The 24,968-nt window shown below is 35.2% G+C and overlaps 5 protein-coding genes across 11 annotated transcripts; 3 read left to right on the forward strand and 2 right to left on the reverse strand.

Annotated features, from left to right (window-relative positions):
* Positions 1-2,033: 2,033 nt before the first annotated feature.
* LOC106372317 (bidirectional sugar transporter SWEET15) lies at positions 2,034-6,269 on the forward strand. Of its 6 annotated transcripts, none has more exons than XM_022710250.2 (10): positions 2,034-2,585; positions 2,712-2,839; positions 3,016-3,110; positions 3,194-3,281; positions 3,750-4,235; positions 4,859-4,895; positions 5,010-5,220; positions 5,302-5,466; positions 5,558-5,677; positions 5,757-6,269. In XM_022710250.2, the coding sequence occupies exons 5-10, from the start codon at positions 4,184-4,186 to the stop codon at positions 6,066-6,068; spliced, it is 897 nt and encodes a 298-aa protein (XP_022565971.1). In that variant the 5' UTR covers positions 2,034-2,585; positions 2,712-2,839; positions 3,016-3,110; positions 3,194-3,281; positions 3,750-4,183; the 3' UTR covers positions 6,069-6,269. The 6 variants fall into 6 exon arrangements, with proteins under 6 accessions (XP_022565971.1, XP_022565972.1, XP_022565973.1 ...); XM_022710251.2 differs by having other exon boundaries at positions 2,034-2,263; positions 2,354-2,839; XM_022710252.2 differs by having other exon boundaries at positions 2,034-2,263; positions 2,359-2,839.
* Positions 6,270-7,308: 1,039 nt separating this feature from the next.
* LOC106372320 (serine/threonine-protein kinase PBS1) lies at positions 7,309-10,126 on the reverse strand. 2 transcript variants are annotated; one of them, XM_013812505.3, is made up of 6 exons: positions 9,803-9,947; positions 9,542-9,709; positions 9,036-9,238; positions 8,677-8,866; positions 8,043-8,434; positions 7,309-7,953 (listed from the first exon to the last, which is right to left on the reverse strand). In XM_013812505.3, exons 2-6 carry the CDS (start codon positions 9,663-9,665, stop codon positions 7,495-7,497), a joined length of 1,368 nt encoding a protein of 455 aa, XP_013667959.1. In that variant the 5' UTR covers positions 9,666-9,709; positions 9,803-9,947; the 3' UTR covers positions 7,309-7,494. The 2 variants fall into 2 exon arrangements, with proteins under 2 accessions (XP_013667959.1, XP_013667958.1); XM_013812504.3 differs by having other exon boundaries at positions 9,542-10,126.
* Positions 10,127-11,808: 1,682 nt separating this feature from the next.
* LOC106370615 (exocyst complex component EXO70B1-like) lies at positions 11,809-15,557 on the forward strand. Its single transcript, XM_013810610.3, has one exon. It carries the CDS (start codon positions 12,945-12,947, stop codon positions 14,886-14,888), a length of 1,944 nt encoding a protein of 647 aa, XP_013666064.1. The 5' UTR covers positions 11,809-12,944; the 3' UTR covers positions 14,889-15,557.
* Positions 15,558-15,789: 232 nt separating this feature from the next.
* LOC106372322 lies at positions 15,790-17,239 on the forward strand. The gene is made up of 2 exons (XM_013812508.3): positions 15,790-16,081; positions 16,459-17,239. Exons 1-2 carry the CDS (start codon positions 15,886-15,888, stop codon positions 17,073-17,075), a joined length of 813 nt encoding a protein of 270 aa, XP_013667962.1. The 5' UTR covers positions 15,790-15,885; the 3' UTR covers positions 17,076-17,239.
* Positions 17,083-24,633, reverse strand: LOC106369932 (protein MICRORCHIDIA 5-like). Its single transcript, XM_048769238.1, has 17 exons — positions 23,750-24,633; positions 23,542-23,654; positions 23,270-23,351; positions 23,090-23,182; positions 22,897-22,981; positions 22,747-22,822; positions 22,532-22,660; positions 22,355-22,453; positions 22,144-22,245; positions 21,888-22,046; positions 21,713-21,808; positions 21,460-21,623; positions 21,145-21,355; positions 20,981-21,063; positions 20,786-20,897; positions 20,316-20,690; positions 17,083-20,197 (listed from the first exon to the last, which is right to left on the reverse strand). Exons 1-17 carry the CDS (start codon positions 24,066-24,068, stop codon positions 19,964-19,966), a joined length of 2,532 nt encoding a protein of 843 aa, XP_048625195.1. The 5' UTR covers positions 24,069-24,633; the 3' UTR covers positions 17,083-19,963.
* Positions 24,634-24,968: the final 335 nt, after the last annotated feature.

Genomic DNA, 24,968 nt, shown 5'->3' on the forward strand with positions numbered 1-24,968 from the left:
GCAGAAACAGAAAATATAACAAAGACACGAAAGCATAGAGAAGAGAAAGAGTGTGCCTACTCAGCATTCATTATAGCTCTTGTGTGTCTGAGTGTCTCTACAAACTCTAAAGAAACAGCTATCAGTAGAAGAGTTTCCAGAGGTCACGTGATTTGCACAAGATTTTTCTTACCATGCTATATTGTTAGTTACGCCTCTCCCGTAACGCATCGATCTCTGTCATTACCTCAATCAACTAATTATTCTCACGCGCAACGTTCCCTTTTGACGCGTGGAGTTTTGCCTAAAACATGCATGATTTATCGTTTTCTTTTACCGCAAGGCAAATAAACGTGTACTTCTAAACGAAGAGGAATCTGAGATGTGAATGATTGAGCCTCAGTTCCAAAAAAGAGAGATGTGAATGATTGAAAACATTATAAGTTGAAAGAAAACGGCGTCCAGTTTTTTTCGTATAGATGCTTTTTAACTTTAAAATCTTTAATTTGCGTTGGTCTAAACCTAGTCTTCACCTACAAATTTCAAGCTGTTACATATTCTTAATGTTCATTTTCACCTAGTTTCCTTTACAAATACCAATTCACACTAAACCTATATACGTCATCTTCTTACATAAAGATAACTAGATCCTGACCCGCGCACCAGCGCGGATATAAATTTTCAGTTTTTAATTATTTATTTTATTAAATGATGTATTTGTAATATTCGTTCATATTATATTCATTAAGTAAATATTTTTTTTTTGCATCTTAAACTATCTATTTTTTTACGAATGTGTGATATCATATAAAAAATATAAAAAAATGAGTATAGAGTTAATTAGATAATTTTAAAAACAGAAATTTTTCTTTCATGTGCGATATCATATAAATAATGATCCGCCCAGTTAACAAAAATCATGATTATTTTATGTGTATTTTTTTTGACCATTTCCTTAAAACTATATTAAATTTTACATATTTTAATTATAATATTTTTAATATCTTTACCTTTTTATTTGAAATGCAACTTAATATTTATTAACAATTATAACAAAATATTTAAAAAATATTTTTAGAATTTGTTTGAAAAATATGAAAATTACATTTTAAATTAAAATTATCCTAAAATATGATAAGTTTTGATGTAAACGAAAACTCAAATTATGTCAAAAATAATGATATTCAATGATAATAACAATTTTAATTGATTATTTTTAAAAAATACATTTACAAAAATATTGTTTGGAAGAAAATTCATTTATCTTTCAAATATAAAATGAAAATATTATAATTAAATAATAAAAAATATAAATAAAAACCATAAATTTAGCAAATGACAACTGAGTTATATTATGCTAAAATTTTCTTTCTAACAATTTATCAAATGACAAATGAGTTATGAGCAAATAATACCATATAATTTTTAAAAACATAGCCATTCTTAAATATTTTTTGAATAAATAATTATTTTTAAATTTAATCAACTGAAAATAATATCGTACAATTGTGTGAGTCAAATTCTAGTTTTATTGTTGCATGTTATATATTAGTGCTGCATGTTTTAGGTAACATTTTAATGATTCACGTTTTTAAAAATCTTCATTATTAAAATTATGCACGTAAGGATAACTCATGAGTTTTTTTGGTTGATTAAATGACATTATGTCCAAATTTATTTAAGGATATTTCATTAAGGTAACTGAAAAAGACAAACAATAAAATAGGAAATTTAAATTCATTTAAGCATATTTCATTAATGTAACTGAAAAGACAAGTAATAAATTAGGTAGTTTTATTCGTTTTAGGATATTTCATAAATGCAACTGAAAAAGACAAGCAAAAAAAAAAAAGAGTTTAATTAATGAAGTAAGAACATTTTCAAATGGGTACTTCTTTTTTAATAATATAGATACAAACAAAATAGTTAATGTCATTGTAAGCAAAATTGACATTAATTATCCTATGATTTATCATGGAGAATATTATTGTGAACTAAGAGCATGTTTATTGCTGACTTTTAACTAGATTTCTTAGACTAATTACAATTAAAATAAAATTAAAAATAAAATAAACACAAGACGCCTCTCTTAATTAAGAGAGCCAAGGGACGGCTTTTACGGTGAAGAAGAAGAGAGTCGTACTCGGTGAGCTTCTCAACTTGTGCAAGAAGAAATCAAAATGTCCCAAAGGAATCAAAGTCCGACATCGACACTAGATCTGACGATCCCCAGATGTGTGCTCCCTATGTCACCGGAATCTTCGTCTATCTCCGTCAATTAGAGGTTAGCTTCCTCAATTTACAATCTCGATTTCGAAATTCGATATGGTCTTATGTAAAAAAATTGATTTTGGTTTGAAAATTTTGAATCAAGTGAAGGAAAAGTCAAGGTCTTTGATTGATTATATAGACAGGGTGCAGAAAGATGTAACGCCTAATATGAGAGGAGTTTTGGTTGATTGGTTAGTTGAAGTTACTGAAGAGTACAAACTTCTCTCCGACACTCTTTACCTAACTGTCTCCTACATCGACAGATTCTTATCTCTTCAGACTATTAATAGGCAAAAGCTTCAGCTTTTGGGAGTTTCTTTTATGCTTATTGCCTCGTAAGCTACATCTTTTTAAGTTGTGATGGTTGTTGTAACATGGTCCATGTTCTATCTTTGTTCCCAATCCATTGGTTTGGAGCCTGTCACACTGGAAATTGTTGAAAAATATAATCTTTCCTTCAGAAATCAATGCACTTTCTTTGGACCTGGTGCTCTGTGTTCTATGCTGGTGGTGGAGATTACAAAGTTTCTATCGTTGCCTTCAATTCCTCAAGTGACTATGCAACACAAGCTCTTGGTTCAGTATCAAGGTACTTCTTGTTCCTTGTATTAAATACTATCTTCTTCTTCTCTTTTGTTAGCATCTTGTATAACTTAATATTCAAACTTGAACAGAATGCTTTGTTATTGACTCAAATTATATTTGTTTGAACACAACAAATATGTTAGATATCAGTCCTCTTATACTCTTATATGGTTTCTTTAGGTACCTAAAACTGGGGAAGGAAGAACCAAGGTTAGAGACTAAATTGTTTAATGAGAACAACTATTCCAAGATGCCAATGCTTCAGTTACATAAAGGTAATGTCGGAACCTTTCAATGTTGAGGTTTTTGTTGATTTTGGTCTTGAAAGCTTCTCTCTTTTGGATCTTGATGTTGTCAGAGATGGTAGATTTCTGTGAGTTTCTGTTACCAACTCGAAGGGAGAAAGCACAGCGTGATAACAATTAACAAGAATGAGGAACTTTGATGTAAGAATGAATCTTATCCACGCTTCCTAAGTAGTATTGTATGTATATTCCAGACACTGCTGTTTTGATATGTTGAAGTTAGTTGCCTGTAAACTTTTTTTTTAAGAACCCTTAACTTAAGAAACTGCCATTGGAAGACTAAAATTAGGTGTTTCTTAACATAAACTCTTAACTTAATTTTAATACTAAAAAATTGACTAAGAACCCACTTAAGGGTTATTGCAATAAACATGCTCTAAGTCTATATTTATTGCGTTCATCAAATAAATAGGTGGGATATTTTGGATCGTCCAAATCATATGCCCTGTGAAGGAAAACAATAATAAGAAAAGAATATATGCAAATTGAAATCTAGTGATGTTCTCCACTATGTAGGTTGATGTTGGGTAGACTTTTGGTCACCATGTAATTCATCTAGTCTATAAAGTAGAAGCTTGCTATGGTATTAATCTGCTTTTTGAAAGCTAGTTTAAGAAGAAGGCGTGAAGAAAAGAAAATGAAATTGTGGAATGTAACGTAAGCCACGCTCGTGGGAGATGCGAGTGGGCAAAACAAGAAGTAGAGTTTAGTGAATGAAAAAATGCAACGCTACCTGCTAGTTTCTCCACTTGTCATGCAACCAGGCTGAGTTCGTTTCCCCCCTTTCGATTGTTATTTTTGTTTTGTTTTTTATTACACCAACACGTTACATACTTCACATAACTCATTTTGACTATAATGGTTATTTTGGAGCTATATATAAACCACCTGAGGCTCATCAGTTTCCTCCATGAAATAACAAGAAGCATCTTAGAGAAAGAGAATAGAGCGAGAGAGATTGAAAGCTTTAGGTTTTCAAAAAAAACTGAGACCCTCTAGAAAGTCTCTGTACGGGAAAAGCTTCTTCTCGATATCTTCAGAAAATGGGCGTCATGATCAATCACCATTTGCTCGCTATCGTCTTTGGCATCTTAGGTAATGCTTTATTAATATATCCACAAAGCTCAATCGTAGCTAGGTTGTTCCTCAGCTAGCTGTTCTCTTGTCGTTCACTTATGTTTTCAACTTGTTGATATATGTTTTAACTTTTAACTAGTTGTATCAGTTATAAGAACGGCGATATTATATATAATAAAGATTTTGCAACAACAATCAAATCATATTCCAGCTCCGTATCTAAAGTTCTATTTTCAAATATACTGTAAACTATATTTTCCATTGTATTAGTAAGACGTAAACTAGACAAATAAATTACTAAGAAACGAGATTTAAATTATGGGAGGTTCATGATGACCCACCTACCAATATGTACATGCAATATATTTCTCACTTTGTTTCTAGAATTTTCTTCATTTATAAAAACTAGAATCCCAAACTACCAAAAAATAAACCAGTACGAAAGCTTTGCAAATTGAAATCGTCACGTATTGTTGTCCAGACACTATGTACGTGTAGTGCGGTTGATGCAGCAATTTATTCCTCGTTGAGTTTGGTTAAAGATGTCGGGTTGATTCATTTACTTGTGTCTCCGCAGAAAGATGCCTTTTAATTCTACAACAAACTCATTTGTAATTGTTTATTTTTTCACGAAATTTCAGGAAACGCAATATCCTTCCTCGTATTCCTCGCTCCAGTGTAAGTACATACGATTTTTTTTGTTATTTAATGAGGATTTAAATGGTCATCTATAAAAATAATTATTTGATGATGATTAATTAGCTAATAAAATTATTTATGAAAATTTTGCAGGCCAACGTTTTATAGAATTTACAAGAAAAAATCTACGGAAAGTTTTCAGTCTCTACCGTACCAAGTGTCGCTATTTAGCTGCATGCTATGGCTCTGTTACGCATTGATTAAGCAAGACGCTTTTCTCTTAATTACCATCAACTCCTTTGGCTGCGTTGTGGAGACTATCTACATCGCCATGTTCTTCACTTACGCTACCAAAGACAAAAGGGTAACTTACTTAATCTTCCCGATCTTCTCTTTAAAATTTTAAAACGATGGTTCTAAATTTTTTCTCTCTTATGCGTTGTAGGTCGCGGCCATGAAATTGTTCTTAACGATAAACGTTGCTTTCTTTTCGTTGATTCTAATGGTTACACATTTCGCGGTTAAAAGACCTAGCCTCCAAGTCTCTGTCCTTGGCTGGATTTGCGTTGCCATTTCCGTTTCTGTTTTCGCTGCCCCTCTAATGATCGTGGTAACTAAACGTTTTCTCAATTAAATACACATATACACTTCAGTAAATTTTGAGCTAAAGTAATGTTTAAAACCTTTTTCGGTTGTAAAAGGCGCGTGTCATAAAGACAAAGAGTGTGGAATTCATGCCCTTCACGCTTTCTTTCTTCCTCACCATAAGCGCCGTTATGTGGTTTGCTTATGGCTTATTCCTTCATGACATATGCATAGCTGTAAGCGTCTATATTTCAATATTTTGGTAAAATAAAAGGTAAAAAAAGTTACCGAGATTTGTTTTTACTGATTTTGTAGATTCCAAACGTGGTGGGATTCATACTAGGTATGATACAAATGGTTTTGTACGGAATTTACAGAAACTCGGGGGAGAAATTAGATACCGAGAAAAAGATGAATCCATCAGAACAACAACTTAAGAGTGTTGTCGTGATGAGTCCATTGAGTGTGTCAGAAGTGCACCCAATTGACGTCTGTGTGACTGAACCAGTGGACCCATTCTCTGACGCCGTTCAACATAAAGATCCATCCAAAGTTACTAAAGAGAAGGAGCCGGCAACTGATGACGGAAAGTGCCACGTGGAAACTGCTCGTCATGAATCTGTCTGATGTGTCAAATGTATTTTCAACAAGAAGCAAAATATTTCTCTCTCACCCTTTCTCTTTCTCGTGGGCCTTGGCTCTCGGCCGGCCGAAGGAAGAAACTGTATCGATCGGTGGTTTGGTTCCATTTTTGTTTCCTATCTTATTTAGTATCATCAATGTACTTGCATTAAGTTCTATGCTATAAAGTTTATCTTCTAAAGTGAATATATTATCTTTGTAAGTTATAACTATAGTGCTATTATGTGTTACAGAAAAGAAAAAAACTACAGTATAGTGCTCTTACATGAACTGCATATTTATTAGCTAAGCTCAGTTCAATATATATAGATATAAAACAATCCAACTAAATATTAAGATGATTTCAAGTTTAAATATGAGCCTCAGTTGGTTTTATCACTTTATGTATAACTATTTTAAAAAGAATCAAAAAGATTTAAGAAGCTCTAGTGTTTAACTATTTATATTAATATTTATATTTACGCTCCAGTATTTCAATAAAGGTTGTCTGCTAGCTAATATGTAATTCATGTAACGTTTTGTACAATGCCAAGCTGAATTACATCATCAATAAATCAACAAGTGACGATCAGTCTCCGTACTCTCACTTAAAAGTAGGATTATAGAGGCGCTATGCAAAATTCTTTTGTTGTATAATGTTCAAAAAAAAAATATTCTTTTGTTGTAACGAACACCTAATATAGTATTATATGATTAAATTATGTTAAGTAATTTCATATAATTAATAATTAGCTGACTGGTTTTTTCTTTATTTATGATCTTGCTTAAAGAATCTGAACACAAGAATTTTGGAGTCAAGGATTGATCCTCCGAATATTTAGAGATCATAGATTCATAGAAAAAAAAAACACAATGTGGAACACAAGAAATCTATTTCAAGAGAGTGGTTCACTGTCAAAAAGTTAAAAAATGTCCCCGACAGAAACTTGATAAGACCAACCATACTCTTACAATCACGATAACTATCCATAAAATAATTGTCAGATTGCGAGGGCATGTGACCCACGTTGTCCGAAACTACGCTAGTGTGGACATTGCCCAGACCACAGAAGAAGAGAGTCTATAGAAACACACTAATCTTGATTCTTGGATCTTTGCAATTCAATCATCGATCAAATGTCAAAACCCGCCACGTGTGACACATCACAAGACAATCTGTCAAAAATCAAGAATAAGAAAAAACTAACAGAAACTTACATGAACATCATCATCAAACTCACCAGAATCGTCAATTAGAGTTTGGTTTATTAAAAACAAAAAAAGAGTCCCAGTTTGGCCAATATTGTAACATCACATATATAATGTACATCAACTCTTTGTCACAATGTCCTCCTTTTTTTTCTTCTATGTTTTCAGAATAAATGAGTAAATATAAGAAACAAAAAGGGGTCAAGACAGACCCAAACCGGTTCTAACCGGTACTGTTGCTCTCTGAAGTCCCTTGCTCACTCTGTCTTCGTTTCTCCCTCAAACTCTCTCCCCACATTTTAGCCTCTGCAACCGCACGCTCCCTGTTAATGTCTCTGTTCAAGATCCGAGTCGTCTCTCTCGGAGAATCTTCCTTCTCCGAACCCTCTAAATCAAATTTACTTCCAGACCCACCTCCTTCATCATTCCTTGTTATCAACCTCCCTCCCTTTTCATCTCGGTTTCTCCTACTATCATCCTTGTTTGGATCATAAGCTTGGTTCGCAAGATACGAGAGCGCAGTCACCACATCTGCTATAAGCGGACGCGTAGCCGCCTGCTCTTGGATACACATCGAAGCCACAGCTAATGCTTGGTACAATGCACGAGTTGGAAACCTCCCTTTTAACCTAGGATCAGCCAGTTTTATAAACTTCCTCCTATCATTGAACAACGGACGAGCCTGTTGCATCAAAACCAAACAAAAAAAAAAGTCTCAAAACTTGTTACATAAGCAAATGAGAAACTGAATAAGTAAAAACTATTATTTACCCATGCCACTAGATTCTGCTCTCCATGAGGCATGTCAGTATCTATCGCCTTTCGACCAGTGATGAGCTCGAGGAAAACCACACCAAAGCTGTAGACATCTGATTTGACTGTTAACTGTCCGGTCATCGCGTACTCGGGAGCACAGTATCCGTAAGTGCCCATGACTCTGGTGGAGACATGAGATTTGTCTCCTGTTGGTCCGAGTTTAGCAAGTCCAAAATCAGAAAGCTTTGGGTGGAAACCTTCGTCCAGTAATATGTTTGATGACTTGAAATCTCTATAGATAACCGGAGGGTTTGCCTTGTCGTGTAGAAACTCCAGACCTTTGGCCGCACCAGCGGCTATCTTCATTCTCATGTTCCAATCTAAGGCTTCCTTATCCGGTGGAAGGTCTGGGGTAGAGGACAAAAAAATCGAAAGGTTAAAATATAATTAAGTTTATTTGTTAGAGGCTGCCAAAAGACCAGCAACTACTACTTCACAACTTGAGTCTACATGTATAATTTAAAGGTAATTATAAATAAACTAATGAATGAAAAAAATCAGCTAAATATAGAGTTGACATTGACTGGGATCATGAGGAGTCATTAAGTTGATATTTGACTAAGATCAAAAATAATTTCTGGAGATTTACCGTGGAGGTGATCTTCTAATGAGCCTAAGGGCATAAACTCGTAAACCAAGAGTCTTTGATCACCATCAGCACAATAGCCAATAAGGTTGACTAAGTTGGGATGATGAAGAAGGCTGAGCATGAGAACCTCTACCAGAAACTCTCTGTTACCTTGTAGACCATTCCTGTCCAGTTGCTTAACAGCAACAACCTGACAAAGATGAATCAGGGGTACAATACGATTAATGTATGCAAACTCATCAACCTAACCAAATGATTAGTAACACTAAACATAAATATAGAACTTTTGACCAAGTATGCAAGATTCATAACAACATATATAACAAGCCAGACATCTTTTCACACTCAAGTATAGCTACCTGACCGGTGCTGTCAAGCCTTCCTTTATAGACACGTCCGAAACCACCTTCGCCTAAGAAAGTGTCGGGATGAAAGTTCATAGTTGCAGCAGCGACCTCGTGGAAAGAAAATGTATGAGCAGAAATTTGACTAAGCCCATCCCTCGGAAGAAGCAGCTCCCTTCTTGATCCTCCATTGCTCTTTGAGCCAAGCTTCTCCCCACCTGCAACATCACCAACACCACATCAAACTTACTAATCCCAAGAACAAAAACCACCACAAGTAAACAAATCATATGATCTTTAATCCTATTCATTGCCAAGGCATAAAATTTTCACTGAGGACTAATCAATATCAGATCAAAACTAGGTGAAACTGAAGCAAAGCATCATTACTCTCCTTCATCTCTGGCCAAGTTGTTATAATAATACACAGGTGATGAGATCAAGTGACGTTAGCCTAAACAGGAACAGATGAACAGATCTTGGGAGCATATGTAACCGTAAGAGATTTAATGAAAAAAGACCTGAAGGTAGTCCAGAGATGTTGTTATTGGATAGTGTCGGTTGTGATTGTTTCTGAGACTTGGATTCGTCCACTGGATTCAGCTTCTCATCGTCACTCGAATCGAAACACGAGAAACAACCCATCTCCCTCCTCCACTCAATTCAGGAAAAGGAATAGTAATCAAAAACTTGCAAAAAAAAAAATACCCTTTTGAATCCTATTGAGAGAAATCAATGAACAGGAGAAGGAAACCGAAAAAATCGAGAAACTTTAGCTGTACCCGGAAAGAAAGGAGGGGAATTGAGATTCCAAAGTATCGACTTTTTTTGTTCAGATTCGAACTGTAAAATTAAAAAAAAAAAAAAAACGAATGTGTGTTTACAGAGAGAGAGAGAGAGAGATGAAGCAGCTTGTTTTTGTCTCGTCCACGAGTGTTCACACACTGTTTTACCATTTGTAATAAAATTAACATTGACGCGTTGTCTGAACACAGTAAAATCCTCCTCCTTGCTCATCTTTTTTTTTTTTTTTCTCGTTGACGGCGATTATCTTCCATTTAAGCAAGCAAACCCCTTCTCCTTTTGTTTATTATTCAATCAAATTAAACTTTCTTTTTTTTTAGTCCAACAAAGTATATTTAAATATTGCTTTAATGGATGGGGGTCAATTGGAATATTGCTTTCACTCTCGGAATTGTTTCTTCTTAACCAAAGTGATAAAAAGAGCAGGATAACAACCTTTTAGCTGCGATATTAAAACTTGGCGTCACACGATACGTCTATGACTGAATTGATGTTTGTTGATCTGTGATCCTCTGTCGCAATCAATGACCGTCTCATGTCCGTCAAATGCCAAATGCCAAATGCACAATTAATCTGGCTTAAATTTATATGCACGATTGTCCTCAAATGGCCAAATTGCAAAAGTTTACAACCATTGCATAAGAACTAACTAGTTATGGACTAGGTGTCTTTTTGTTATCTTTGGCAATACAAAAGTTATCGATGATAAGTATGGCCTTTTTAAGCCTCATAAAGTTAGGCATGGGCAAATAAACCGAACCCGAAAATCTGAATCGAACCCGATCCGATAAAAAGAAATCCGAACCGATCCGAACCCGACATAAATATCGAATGAATCTTGTTTTATGGTATTTCGGGTTATGAATATTATCCGAACCGAGCCCGAACTTAAATGGATATCCGATAAAACCCGAAACATTCAAAATAACTTGTACCAAACATGATCTCAATTCCTAATATGTATCCAAAATACACTAAGATATCATTAAACATCTAAATAATTATTTATTACATGAAGGTTGATGGTTGAAAGTGGCGGTTGAGGTTTGAAAATTTTAGTTTTTGATTTGTTTTCATTGAATAATTTTTTTAATTTCATGAGAACTTGGTTTTTCGTTATATGCTTTCATTTATTTGGTTTTCTTTCTATTAATAACTATGTTTACCTTTCATTTGATTTTGAATGATCACGTTTGATGTTTTTTTCTTATTTTTGAATCGATTTTACTTATATTTTGGTTACGAAATATGTACCAATCAATTACTTTAAAACCGAAGAACCGATTTTACTTATGTTTTGGTTACAAAATAGGTATAAGTCAACTATTTTAAAACTGAAGAACCGATTGAGACCTGAACCCAAAAGTACACTGGGTTGTACCGGTTCTTTGAAGATTTACTGATTCCGATCCGAACCCGATAGAACCCGAACCTGTCCCGAATCGAACTTTCATATAATCCGAATGGGGCCGAGTTTGATAAACCCGAAAAACCGAGACCCGATTGGACAAAACCGAAACCCGATTAGGATCCCGAATGAGACCCCGAATGCCCATGCCTACATAAAGTGTTTGAGTACACCTGGCAATGGGCGGAGTTGGAAGTAGGGGTGTCAATTCGGGCTGGTCCGGCTCGGCCCGGTCCAAACCCGCTAGGCCCGTAAATATTTGAGCCCGGTCTGGCCCGGCCCGAAAATATTTTGGGTCTAGAATTCAAAGCCCGGCCCGGCCCTTATAGGGCTACAGGGCTTTTCGGGTTTTTTTTGGCTTTTCGAAAAATAATTTGTCATTGTCACTTCCATCGTTTTCGAAAAATAATACATTTGAACTTTCATAAAAAAATAAAGTTTCATTTTTTTGTTTTAAAATATAAAGTGAATTTAAACTTTTCTTCTTTATCAAAAATGTTTTACTATTTTGTATGCTTTAAAAAATATTATAAACAAACCAAATTTAATAAAATTTAAATAATCAAATATAAATTAAAACCAAATATAAAAGAACAAAATTTATGATAAACATGGTCAAACGTTTCATATTTTGTATTTTGAAATTAAAAAAACATGTTGTACATAAAAAATGAAGATACATTTGCAAAATTTAAAATGTGATACTTGTACTGATCAAACAATAAAGTGTATTAACAACTTTAATATTTGCTTTATTAGAGTTTGGATAAAAATATTAAAATAATATATCAATACAAATAATGGTTTTGATTGCAAGAACGATAACATTTAAGTTAAAGTATAAAATTTCAGACTTTCAGGCCGGTCCTAGCCCAAACGGGCTTAGACCCAAAATACCCAAAGTCCAAATGGGCTTAGCCCGAAAGGCCCAATTTTTTTGCCTTATAAAATTAAGCCCAAGCCCGGTAATTTCTAGGACTAAGCGGGGTCGGACTGCGGGCTTAGACCCTGTGTAGTTGGAAGTTCATAAATATTGGCTAAATTGCAGAACAAATGCCTCATTCTCTTGTTTTAGGCTTTCCAGGAATGTTGAACAAAAAGAAAAAAAAGGCTGTCCAGGAGTATTCCAGGAGTAAGGCCCTGAATTGCTATATGTTAATCAGTGAAGACAAGGCCCAAATGTACACTAAATTTTTTTTTGATAATAAACAAATGTATATCTAGCAATACTGTGGTTTTGGCAAGCTGAATCTTTTTTCCTCTATTCAAGACCAAATGGTCATAAATGTACACTAAATTTGCGAACCTTTTTTTTCCAACATTAATCATCATGTTTAGTTTAATCAGGTTGAGTCTGATTTATACAATTATTTAAGTACAAACATGAAAAAGAAACGAGAAAGAGATCGTGAGACGCATAACCTTTCAACCTCTGGTCAACATACAAAGGATACCCACAAAAGGACCTCAGAAAAATGGTAGAATAAATATTACCCAAAAAAAGAAGAAGATAAAATTAAAACACAGAGGAAAAATCATAATTAGTATCATTGAAGAGAATAAAAAAAAACTCTAATAATGGATTAAGAAAGGCTAATCCTCACACTCTTCCCATTTTCCTCCCTCTTAATTTCCCCCAAAAAGACAAAAAAAAAAAAAACAGAAAAAAGAAAAAAATTCAGTTAGATAGGGTTTAAATTTTTCCCGGTGAAATGGAGAAACCTGGAGATCACGCAACAGAATCATCGGAAACTATTCCTCACAAATCCAACGATCTCGAGAACACAAATCATCCCGATGAATCGGAACACCAATCACATAACAACGACCAGACGGAGACGGCGACAACGCCGGAATCGGAATCTTCCCAGCTCAGCCTTCCCCAGGTGATGGAAGCTGTGGACGATTTCATCCAATCACTTTCCTCCTCCACCGATCCGTTACAAGAGATTCCTCCAGCCGTGGAGCCATTCCCGGAGACGGTCGATTCGTTGGTGTCGAAGATGGAATCCTCAGGCCTTGGGCGGGACGAATCAGAGGACTCTGCATTCATAGACGCCGTTAACCGTATTTCGATTTCGGTTATCAGACTGAGAGAGCTTAATCTAGATTCAACCCCGGTTTCTTCGTGGTTAAACCGGGCGAGTTCGGTTCAACACCGTGCCGTATCTCTTCTCGACGAAGAGTTCCGCCATCTTCTCGATCGCTCCCGAGAAAATAAGAAGAAGAACGGTGACGGTTACAATCACGATCATTCTTCCAATTCAACGCATGAACCGGACCAAACCGGTTTACATGAAAATGAACCGAAAGAAACTTTCCCACCGGAATCGATAGCCACGCTGAAGAAAATCGCCGGAGCCATGATCTCCGCCGGCTACGAATCTGAGTGCTGCATGTCGTACGAAACGTCGAGACGCCACGCGTTCAAGGAGGAGCTGAGCGAGATCGGGTCCGACGGGATCAACGTGGAAGACGTGCAGAGAATCCCCTGGGAGTCTCTCCAAGGAGAAATCGCTTCGTGGATCTCAATCGTCCGCCGCTGCTCCTCCGTGTTTTTCCCCGGAGAGATTTCTCTCTGCAGCACCGTCTTCCCGGAACAAGACCACTCCCCGATCCGCAAACGCCTCTTCACAGGCTTGGTCTCCGCAGTAACAATCCGGTTCCTAGATTTCTCAGGTGCCGTGGTCCTCACGAAACGATCCTCAGAGAAGCTTTTCAAGTTCCTTGACATGTACGAAACGTTAAGAGACTTGATCCCAGCCGTTGAAGAATCTGATTCAGATCTGATCCAAGAGATTAAACTTTCTCAGACGAGGCTAGGAGAAGCGGCAGTGACTATATTCGGAGAGCTAGAGAACTCTATCAAGACCGATATAGGAAGAACACCTGTTCCAAGCGGAGCCGTTCATCCACTAACACGTTACACGATGAACTACCTCAAGTACGCATGCGAGTACAAAGACACGCTAGACCAAGTGTTCCAACACTACGAGAAGGCTGAGACAGACGAAACAGAACCCGAACCAGAAAGAAACCAACGAGAAGACGACGAGGAGTACAAAACGTCAGCTTTCGCTAGACAGATGATCAGAGTGATGGAACTACTCGACGCGAACCTAGAAGTTAAGTCCGGACTGTACAGAGACCCATCGCTACGATCTATCTTCCTAATGAACAACGGGAGATACATTCTCCAGAAGATCAAAGGCTCTACGGAGATAAGAGACTTGATGGGACAAGCATGGACGAGGAAAAGATCGACTGAGCTTAGACAGTACCATAAGAGCTACCAGAGAGAGACTTGGGGGAAGGTATTGCAATGTATGAATCAAGAAGGGTTGCAGGTGAACGGGAAAATATCGAAGACGGCTTTGAAAGAGAGGTTCAAGATTTTTAATAACATGTTCGATGAGATTCACAAGACGCAGAGTACGTGGATTGTGAGTGATGAACAGATGCAATCGGAGCTAAGGGTTTCGATCGCGGCGTTGGTGATTCCGGCTTATAGGTCTTTCTTTGGGAGGTATAAGCAGCATATTGATTCCGGGAGGCATACGGATAAGTATGTTAAGTATCAGCCTGAAGATATCGAGTCTGTTATTGATGACTTGTTTGATGGGAATCCAGCTTCTATGGGAAGGAAGAGGACTTGAAAACAATGAAAATATGACAAACTTATGGTTACTTCTGCTTCTTACTCTTGTTTTTCATCCATCCTTCTATGATTATTTTTCCTTAAGTTCATGTTAATAGAATCATTCTCGATCTGAGACTACCATGATTTTTTTTTTGCTTTCTTTTTTCTTTTATATGTTGTTATGTTTCAACTTCCTGTCCTAACAGGTTGTGACTGAAACTTGTTTAGAACTCAATAAAAAGAGTACTCAAGAATTCTCTGTTAAAATATTTGAGAGTTATTTAACTTGAGTTGCAGGTGTTAAGACACGAAACTGTCTTCAAAATACATTTGAATATTTGTGTGTGTTTAAAAGATGATTTGATTCGTGATAAGTTGATCTTGTGGTAATACTAATTTGAAGATGTGTTAAAGAGGTTTCTTTATAGCAATTATATATAACGATTTTTTTATTGATGTTATACAAACTTGGCTTTATTGACGCCATACAACCCACAAGCTTCAGACGTTAGTAGAAGCAAAATATGTATGCAAACCTAGCTTTATCAGTAACCTAATGCATGATTTGCTAACTTGGATCACAAGAAAGCAATACAACCCTTTTATCAATGAAGACAAGGATGTATTATTGATAGCTGGCTTTATTTGAAAGAAGTACAGAAAACAAACCACATGTAAAGAAATAATTGACGTTTTGGATCTTAATCTTTTGGTTTAGATCTGTATAAGTAAAAAGAATAACAAACTCTTGGGAGTTTTTTAGGTAAAGGACACAAAATAAATCTCGTCTTCATGAGTGCTTTCACATTGTAACACCAGAATGAGCCAAAAAGGCCTCTCTTCACATGTCTTTGTTTGGTAGTGGAAAGAAACAAGAATTTTAGTTAAACAGTGGTTGGTATCAAAAAATTATAGATCACGGACTGAATATATTGCAATCACACACACACACACACACTTGCATACATTATCATCAAGGACAATAGGGAGACAGTGAAAAGAGATTAGCCACAATGCATCTTCCTCTTCTCTGTCTTCTCCTTCTATCTTCTAGCTTGACACATCAAGCTTTTGGCCGTGGTCGTGGTCATGGCCGGTCTCCACCGGAAGGAAGCTCGGACCCTTCTTCTCGCATCACAGTCGTCGGAGTTGTCTACTGTGACACTTGTTCAATCAATACTTTCTCAAGACAAAGTTATTTCTTACAAGGTCAGAGATCTTTGCTTAACATTACATGAACTTATATCTGGTAACTTTGGATTGGGAAAAAAAAACTTTAGATTGGCCAATCTAGTTTTCATTCCATAACCATTTTACTTGGTGCTCTTTATGCAATTTTGTATTTTTGAGTCGGTTTCTATCAACAATTTCTCATGATTGTGCCATTACATGAATTGTCCTTAGACTTGAAGTTATCTAGCTATTTAGAATTTGTCAATCCGGTTATATAAAATTCGGGTTGCCAATTTTAAATATGTTTCGGTTTAATTTCCTCTTTGATCCGATCTTGAATTGGTTTTCTTGGTACAGTTTCGGTTTAATTCCGACCGTTAAAACCAGTCTATCTCTCTCTCTGTCTCTCTCAGGAGTGGAAGTTCATGTGAGCTGTAGATTCAAAGCGAGTTCACCAAAAACAACAGAGGAAGTGAACATATCAGTAAACAGAACAACAAACACAAACGGCGTTTACAAGCTCGAGATCCCTCACGTCGACGGGATCGATTGCGTCGACGGAATCGCCATAGCGTCTCAGTGCAGCGCCAAGCTACTCAAACCCTCCTCCGACAACAACGTCGGCTGCAACATCCCCGTTTTTCAGACAGCAGCCAACGAAGTATCCATCAAGTCAAAGCAAGATCGTGTCTGTATCTACAGCTTAAGCGCACTCAGCTACAAACCTTCTCACAAAAACACCACACTCTGTGAAAAGAGACGTCGCCAGCGAGAGGAGGATGAGAAGATGGAGAAGAAGTTGAGAGATTCGAAGCTCTTCTGGCCTTACATGCCACCGTACTGGTTCCCTTGGCCGTACTCAACTCTGCCACCGTTGCCTACTCTGCCTCCGCTTCCGTCTTTCCCTTTCCCTTTCCCTTTTCTTCCTTTAGGAAACCCTAATCCAGCATTGCCGGCGTTTGATTGGAGAGATCCTACAACTTGGATACCTTATCTCCCACGTTTTCCTCCAACTGATAACAATCCTTAGGGTTCAGATTCTCTTCCCTTTACCTTCTCTGTTTCCTCTGTTTTTTTTTTGTTTGTGTGTTTTTTTTATGTGTGATTTGATTTACTTATTAATGTGTAATTAATTATCGTTCAAATACACAAAATAAGGATTTTGTTTGAGAGAAAAAAAAGGTGGGTTATCTATTTGCTTCTTTCAGTTGAAGCAGTGGGTGGCTGTTTGTGGTCCCTTGGAGGGACACTTTAAAGAGTTCATCTTTCAACAACAGTTTCATAACCCATTTTTATGTGGAAGTATTTTTTACTTGCCTGGTAAAAATTATTGGTGGGTTCACCAACTTTTTTACTAAAACACGTGTGCACACAGCTACACAATATCGTATTCCTCTTTTTCGTTAAAGTTCAGTAATCCTTCAGTTACCGGTGGATTCATCAAGTTCTTCATCATGAATTCATGATTATTGTAATCATTTTTCTCTTTTGAGGAGCGAATTGTATCATAGTGGACCTCCTCTATGAGAAACGCCTACCTAAGTAAAGGAGTTTGTCTAAGTCCTAAGATGCAACAAATTTTGTCTAGACAATATTTTGAAGTGCAGGTTGGGTGTTAACGATCCAAAGTGACTATTTCTCAATTAGCTGGGCAAAATACCCATACCCGAAGTATTGATCTGGAACCGACTCAAAATTACTGTACCGAACCCGGTGAGATCTTGCCTGAAAGAGTTCCTTTTCAAAACCCGAAAAACCGAAACTAAATCCTATCCGTACCGAGAACCAAATTAGTATCCGAACATATCCAAACATATAAGTATATATATAATATTATTTATAATTATACTTATATTAATTTAATACCTAAAGTTAAAATTATAAATCATATCCCCTTTTTATTATTTGAGGAGTATTTTTATTTATTAAACTTAAGTATTTTTATTTATTAAACTTATCTTCATGTGTGATTAACACAATTGTCATTGCTTCTTTGTCATCATATGAGAGTTCTCCTCACACTCTTTTTTTTAAAATACATCTATTGCCTAGATAAATTACATGTAATGTCATTGAACACCAAAACTAGATAGTGATTATATTATATGTTTTTTACATTAAATGTTTGATATCTAGGGATTTTTAGTTCTTATATATATGTGTTTGCAGTTTTTTTTTCCTTTGTACGCATATTCATATAAAAAGAACATTATAACATTTTTTAATATCCTAGACGTAGCTATATTTCTCGGATGTGCATGAAGATAATGTTATCAAAGCCTCTGACTTATTCTCATCTTCTCATCTAAGATTCTTATTCAGGACAATATTTTCTTTTTTGAACTAATTCTATGTTTAGGACAATATTGTATAAACATATATCATTTATCTAAACATATACTCCATCCGTTTCAGAATGATCAATATTTTAGAATTTTTTTTTTTTTTAAATAAATATTTTACCTTTTCAATGTATGTAATAAGGGCAATTGTAAATTTCAAAGATATTAATTGTATTTACTGAACTTTGACTGGTTAAAAATCATAAGAAATAGTTATTTTGAATTCACGGAAAACAATGAATTTATTTTCAAAATTTTACGTGTTTTCTTAATAAGTGTGAAAACTCTATAATACATTATTTTGAAACGGAAGGAATATATAATAAACATATTTCAAGTAAATAAATGGAGAATCAACCCTAAAATTTAAATAAATGAGAGGTTTGATGGTGTCTTTTAATATTAAATCCAACAATATTGGTTTCCTATATTTATTTGGTTCTTTTTACTAATTTTACGACCGTAATTTATGCAATAAACAAAATATGAGAAACTCATATAAGCAATCAACATAACGCAATCTGGTTTCAGTTAATATAGAAAAGTTACTACTAATTTATACACAACTTTCATGACCAACTAAAAATTGTACACAAAATTTTAGGATTTTTTTTGCCATTAATCTTGCGATGGATTATATTGGATTGACTAAATCCTTGTGGCCTATAATTTGTTTCCTTATAATTTGTTTCTTTCATATTATATTATTCTATAGTCTATGTTTCGTTTTATTTTATACTCATAATTTATATTCTGAAAACAATAATTCTATTGCCTATGTATCATTTTATCTTAAATTCATAACTAATTTTATATAAGTTTTTGCTTATTCAACATGCACAATTTCTTTCAATCTTTCATTATGTAACATTTAAAATTTGTGACTATGATTTTATCTTTTTAATAATTATAGACTAAAATTTATAATATATTTTAGTCCATTTACCCTGCGTAGGGCGCGGGTTACCACCTAGTTTGTTAATTATTTTGGGTATTTATAGATAGAAATGGATGTTTTAGATTCAAAATACCTAAATAACATTGTATCCATGGTTACTTTTAAACAATAAAATAACTAATTCAAACCATATATATTGAGTATTTTTTGGTTTAGTTATTTTTTAGATAAGTTTGAGTAGTTTACATATAAACTATCTGAATCAAATCGAGTAGTTTGCTTACTTCGGTTAAAACCCGAATCCAGGAAGACCCAACTCACACCCACCAATGCAGTTTTTTGTAATATCCAAATGTGACCATTTTACAAAATCTAAAGGGATCCCTGAACGCTCGGGCCTACTTTCTCAAGTCTGTGGTTTTGTTATAAACTTGCTCTAAATCTATCACTCTCCTTCTGTCTTCCAAATGCTTAAAGATTTAATCAAAATTGTCTTACAAAGAAAAGATTTGGTTTCAAGAGAAAGCCTAATGTACTTACATGAGTGCTAAACCGTAGCAACTGTGGTACACTATTTAAAACCTATAACGAGTTTTAGAAGAGCTATGCTTAATGCATATGCATGTGTATCTTCTTATGGTTTAGCTTTTTGAGCTTCGAGGCTATTCACTTTCATGGTTAGCGCACGGATGGTATCAGAAGATCCCTATAGCGTTTACCAAAATGAAATGAGTATGCATGGAGATAATTAAAAGTACCATATATTTGTTTAGGTAATAAAGGACTAACCCGTAGCATCTTCCTCAAGTCATGTTCAATCACATCTCTACGTGCTCTTTCTTCTTGAAAGATCGCAGTCACTTCAATCTGCGACTTCTCCAAGTCTTGAATCTTAGCTTCTGACTGTTTGAGCTGCTTTATGTCAAACAATGTAACTTCATTAAAGAAAGACAAGCTTTCTAAGAATAAAAGAGTTTAAAGAGTTTTCTGACTCTAGCTCAGCCACAATTTTTGTTGATTCATCTTTTACCTTATGTGATTCTTCCTCAAGCATTGCTTTCTCTCTCTGCAGCTCTACCAGTTTTGTTGATCCATCTCTCACCTTCTTCAAGGCCTCTTCCAGCAGTGCTTTCTGTATCTTCAACTCATTCACCAATTTTGCTGATTCATCCTCTTTAACCTTCTGTGTCTTCTCCAAGTCTTGAATCTTAGCATTTGACTGCTTGAGTTGGTTAGAAAATTCAACCACCAGTTTTTCCGAGTCATTTGCTACCTTCTGCGTCTTCTCCATGTCTTGAATCTTAGCTGCAGACTGTTTTAGCTGGTTCAATAGCCTAGACACAAGTTTTTGTGAGTCATCTTTTGACTTCTCCAAATCTTGAATCTTAGCCTTTAGCTGTTTGTTCTGGTTCATATCGAACAATAAATATATTTAGCCAAAACAAACACCAATAACAAAAGAAGAGAAAAAATGTAAAAAAAAATGGAAAAGAATATTACTTGCGACTCAAGCTGTCCTCTCTGTCTCTGCAACTCAGCCACATGTTTTGCTGATTCGTCTTTCACCTTCTGCAACTCGGCTGCTTGATTAACTGACCTTGCTTCATTGAAGCTACGGTCGAAGAGAAATTTTCAAAATATGGATAAAAACATTCTATTTTAATATTATATTAAATTCAAAGGAAAATGGTAAACCTTATCCCATGCCCATGTTTCTCGGTCTTGATCCTGTTGTCAGGTATCATTCTGTCACCAACAACTCTTGGTTGTGTACCACCCTATGTTGTAGAGAGATTTATCAGAAGATCAAATACTAGAACAAATTAATGATGAATACTACTTAGTTACAAAAATTTTACCTGAGAGTTTAGGTGGTTTCCACCAGATGGTTGGCCATTTTGCATGAATCGAGCTGGTGCTGCATTAGAAGAAGGTCCCTTATCATGCTTGACGTTGTTGAAAGGTGCTTCTGATTTCTTTTCCCCCTGTCGAGTAGTCTCTGTTGAGGAGCTTACATGATTAGCTTGCTTCCGCCTTGGCGCATAACCAATCTCGTGGCACCTTGAAGACCTATCCAACAAAAAAAGATAACGTAAGAAGAAAGTCTTAAAACTCAGATAGATATGTAAGAGGTCTAATACTAGTATGTGAATAGTATTATTTAATATTATTACCAATAGGTCTTTTGATATGAGAGCAATCGGTTTTCAAGTTTAGCAAGAACAGCAGTTCGCTCAAACCCTTGCTTATTATGAGCTGGTTGTATGAAATTAGCTTCCACTAAACCAATAACACCACGTCCATCACTTCCAGCAGCGTTCCATACCCTCCAAAACGGCTGAAGATAACAAGCAGAAACGCATACTATAGGTTATACAATGCAGTGAAGATAAATGACCATTACATAAAGTTGTTGATTATGGTCACCTTAATAAGACGGTTCTTGTGGTAAACATTGAAACCTTGAATGTCAATGTGATGATGAGCATCTTTCACAAAGCCAAGCTTTAGATCAGCTACCATCTGAAAAAGATATTTAAAAAGAAATATTAATGGCTGTTCAAGAGAGACGATAATACTATGAAAAGTAACTAAGACTTACTTCTTCGTTTGATGAACATTCTGCAGAACGCACAGGTCTGTATGTTTTGTCTTCGGTCATCATCATGTCGTCTAATAAGCTGTGATGTTCCACCTCTTTGCCACGAAGAATGATTTTGAAATTTGGAGGAAGTCTAAGATACAGAATCGATACATAACTCTGCATATAGCAAAAAAAAAACATAAACTAGTCAATGAACACACTTGAAGAACAATTCAAAAATCGGAACGGTGTTAAGAAACATGAAACCACATACACGTAAAGAGTGGCGATACGTTAGGAAGTGCCTCGAGTTAGGATACGTTTTCGCCATTTCTATGTTCTTCTCATCTCTGTTTACTCCTCTTAGTTGAATATCCTGTAGATAAAACCACACGTCAGTTATTATATATATATATATATATATATATATATATATATATATATATATACTTATGTAGTCCAAAATGTTGCTAGTGATATATTACATGAGGATCTGTATCAAAATCAAGTTCCAGCTTCCCTTCATCATCATCCCATAGATTATAAATCACGATCCTAGTACCTTGCTCTTCTAGGTGATCAAACTGCATCATTTGAAAAGAATAAGATACAATAAAAAAATATGGGTTTATGAAGAAAGAAAATAATATAACAAAAATAACCTGGTCGAATAATTGGTCTTGGGTTGAATAAGGAGACCACTTCACTATAGTCTCTAGATTATCAAACCACTCATCTGTGGAGTTGTATGTTATCTCCTTCCAGGAGTTATCTACCAACTCAAAATCAACCTAACACCAAGAAAGACATGTTTGAATGTTTTGAGAAGAAGAGTAATCTAAACATAAGACATCAATTTGAATGATATTTTATGTACCGTGGGGACAATGGCTTCACATTTCCTTGTCTCGTAAAGAAACGTATATGATAACATACCAATGCTCTGTGTTGTTCTGAAACAATGATAAAGAAACGGTTATTAGATGTGGAACAAAGAAGTAGCTAATGATGGTGTGAAGTGACTTACTTGTTTCCATTGGCTCCTCTACAGCGTGAGAAGACTATTGCATCAGCACCAAGCCTCATTGTACTAGTCTTGAATCCATTCCCATCTTCATTGTTTGTTTTACATATTTAAATATTGTAATCAACATTAATCAATGCCAAGAGCAGAATCCAAAACTATATATAAATAAAAAAAAGATTTTGAGAAGGCTTACATTGACCAACTTTATTAGCCATATTGCGTTTTCTTGAATACCCCAAAGAAAGACACTCTCTAAACCTACCCGGATCCATCCCACCTCCATTGTCTGCAATGTTAAACCCGCCGGATCAATAAGAGATCTCTCATAATCAAGTTCTAAAGAGAGGAGAAAAGGTAGTTAGCAGAAGTTAACCTTCAACTATGAGAATGCTGCTCTTCCCATCTTTTTCATTTGTTGCTGAGTTAACATGAACATATGTAGCCCCATTACATACCTATTACACAACAGATTTATCAAACATAAGTTGTGTTATACATAACCAGACGAATAATCAACCAAACTCAATACATCTTGACATCCGAGTTTACATTAATATCATATATATAAATAACACACCGTCCGTGACTAATGCACCCTAATGATGAAGCATCTATGCTAAAAACATAAAAAGACATATACAATACCTCGTCTAGAGAATTGTCTAAAAGTTCGGCCAAAGCTCCAAGTGCCCACTTGTGACTAGTGGCGTTGGCATGAAGAAACTGAGGATGAACCCTAACCGCCGCATCATTGCTACCTATCGAAACAGAACAAAAAAACACACAAAATTAGGGTTTCAAATTGCATGCAAGATCTCAAATCTACATATTGACGGAAGAAGTGTAAAATTACAATAGCGAGGTACAGGCTCATCTTCATTATCATCTCCTGCTTTCCAAAACTGTCTAGAAAGCCTCGGAGTGTCCGCTTCCACGATCGCCAACGGTTTAACATCCAAAGCAACAATCTTTTTACCATCTTGAGCGCTAACCACTGTCCTAGATTTCTTGATAGACAAGTTATTAGAATCACGGTCATCTGAATATCTCTTGAGTCCCGGCTTGGAGGAGAAACCGGGAGGCGGACCGGTGACACCGTAGGGTTTAGGGTTGGTCGTGCTTCCGACAACTAGCATTGGTTTCTTAGGATTGATTTTAGGAGAAGAATCCATGGTTACAAGAATCAAAGCTAGACTAGGGTTTGGAAGCAAGTTTCAAGTGGAAGATGGAGAGACGAGACGTGGACACGATTCGTTATGGGGGAGCGACCGAATATTAATAGGGGTTAACAGAGTAGTGCGACTTTAAATAACCGTCCACCTTCCCGGACTTATTTCCGCGCCGTCATAGACTCATGGACCTATTTAAGTATTCAGTTAAAGCCTTTTTAAGGTTAATTTAGAACTAAAGACAAGATTCTCAAAACAAGGGATCCAAAAACTTTTAACTTTGCTTTTAAAGTTTCTTAAAACTAAAAATTATATAATTTTATTAAAAAATATAAGTTTGTAAAAAGTAAAGACAAATATAAAAAATTATGAATTAAAATAAATTAATTTAAGGCTTAAATAATAAATCTATAATTACATATTATTAACCAAGGAAAAGATAAAGATTAAAATATGAATATGAATACCAAAAAAATAATAAGAAAATTAAATATAATTCAATCAAGAATGATATTATTAGTTGTCGAATTTTTTTTTTTTAAATATATATAGAAACCGCTCTATATTATTATTTGTAATGTTGGACAACATATGATAAATATTATAGACGATTCTACGGTCGATATTGCACCACCACCCTGAATCGATGAGCCGCTTGACGATACTACTTTTGACATGCTAAAATTTTCTTAATAAGCCTTTTAATTAATTTGAATAATTTTTCTTTTTATGAAACTTTTAAACTTTAAACTCAGACTTTCTAGTGTAAAAATATTGCTAAATCTTGAATCAAACTATTAGATCAATGGACTTGAACAACTTTTTATATTATTCTTCTATAATCATATCTTTATGATTTATTATGTTATATTATGTTATTTTGATATATGACCCTTTGATCTA

This window comes from Brassica napus, chromosome C9 (assembly GCF_020379485.1).
Source record: "Brassica napus cultivar Da-Ae chromosome C9, Da-Ae, whole genome shotgun sequence".
In the NCBI taxonomy this organism is placed as follows: domain Eukaryota; kingdom Viridiplantae; phylum Streptophyta; class Magnoliopsida; order Brassicales; family Brassicaceae; genus Brassica; species Brassica napus.